We start from the raw sequence: 1,670 nt of genomic DNA, 5'->3' as shown, positions 1-1,670 counted from the left end.
TTCTGGGGCATCCTCACAAGGTACCTTTTCCTTGGACACATCAAGCAGAGCCTCCTGGCCAGGAACTCACTCAGCTGCAACTCACAGATCTCCACACTCAGTGATGACCACTTCTGTGAGCAGAGGTCCTGAGGATGTGTCAGGGCCAAGCCCCCCATCAGTGGAAAAAACTAGCCCCCCATCTTCCCTGGTGTCTTTATCTGCAGTAACCTCACCTTCGCTGCTTTATTCCACAACATCTGGGAGTAGCCACTCCTCTCCTCTCTGGGTGACTTCTCTTTTTACCCCTGTCGTGATGAAGACCGCCGGCATGTTGGACACAAGCTTGGAACCTGTGACCACTTCACCTCCCACTATGAATATCACTTCAGATGAGAGTCTGGCCACTTCTAAAGCCACTATGGACACAGAGGCAATTCACGTTTCTGAAAACACAGCTGTGACCCAGGTGGGCACCACCAGAGCCAGACAAGAATTCTATTTCTCTTACCCAGGCTTCCCAGAGCCATCCAAAGTGACATCTCCAATGGTCACCTCTTCCACGATAAAAGACATTGTTTCTACAACCATACCTGCTTCCTCTGAGATAACAAGAACTGAGATGGAGTCAACATCCACCCTGACCCCCACACCAAGGGAGACCAGGACCTCCCAGGAGATCCACTCAGCCACAGAGCCAAGCACTGTTCCTTACAAGGCACTCACTAGTGCCACGATTGAGTACTCCTGGACACAAGTCACGTCCTCTAGCAGAAGACCTAGCCCTGATCAGTCCACAATGTCACCAGACATCTCCACGGAAGTGATCACCAGGCTCTCTACCTCCCCCATCAAGACAGAATCTACAGAAATGACCATTACTGCCCAAACGGGTTCTCCTGGGGCTACATCACAGGGTACGCTTACCTTGGACACCTCAACAACAACTTTTATGTCAGGGACCCACTCAACTGCATTTCAAGGATTTTCACACTCAGAGATGACCACTCTTATGAGTAGAACTCCTGGAGATGTGCCATGGCCAAGCCATCCCTCTGTGGAAGAAATCAGCTCTGCCTCTTCTTTGCTGTCGTCACCTGCTATGACCTCACTTTCTCCTGTTTCTTCCACATTACCGGACAGCATCCATTCCTCTTCTCTTCCTGTGACATCACTTCTCACCTCGGGCCTGGTGAAGACCACAGAGCTGTTGGGCACAAGCTCAGAACCTGAAACCAGTTCACCCCCAAATCTGAGCAGCACCTCAGCTGAAATACTGGCCACCACTGAAGTCACCACAGATACAGAGAAACTGGAGGTGACCAATGTGGTAACCTCAGGTTATACACATGAATCTCCTTCCTCTGCCTTGGCTGACTCAGTGACAACAAAAGCCACATCTTCAGTAGGTATCACCTACCCTACAGGAGATACAAATGTTCTCGCAGCAACTCCTGCCTTCTCTGACACCAGTAGCATTCAGACAAAGCCAACGCTTTCACTGACTCCTGGGTTGATGGAGACCAGCACCTCTGAAGAGACCACCTCTGCCACAGAAACAAACACTGTCCTTTCTAGTGTGCCCACTGGTGCTACTCCTGAGGTCTCCAGGACAGAAGCCATCTCCTCTAGCAGAACATCCATCCCAGGCCCTGCTCAATCCACAATGTCACCAGACACCTCCACGGAAA

The 1,670-nt window shown here is 50.8% G+C and overlaps 1 protein-coding gene across 1 annotated transcript in view; it reads left to right on the top strand.

The window, feature by feature from the left end:
- Nucleotides 1–355: 355 nt before the first annotated feature.
- Nucleotides 356–1,670, top strand: part of MUC16 (mucin 16, cell surface associated) — a 151,112-nt gene continuing 149,797 nt past the window's right edge. The window contains exon 1 of the mRNA XM_011994314.1: nucleotides 356–1,641. Coding sequence (XP_011849704.1) covers nucleotides 356–1,641 — 1,286 coding nt within the window. The remainder of the gene's footprint in view (nucleotides 1,642–1,670) is intronic.

This window comes from Mandrillus leucophaeus, unplaced genomic scaffold, assembly GCF_000951045.1.
Source record: "Mandrillus leucophaeus isolate KB7577 unplaced genomic scaffold, Mleu.le_1.0 Scaffold451, whole genome shotgun sequence".
Classification (NCBI taxonomy): Eukaryota; Metazoa; Chordata; class Mammalia; order Primates; family Cercopithecidae; genus Mandrillus; species Mandrillus leucophaeus.
The sequence above is the reverse complement of the archived record's forward strand: the minus strand, read 5'-3'. Positions and strand labels throughout refer to the sequence as shown.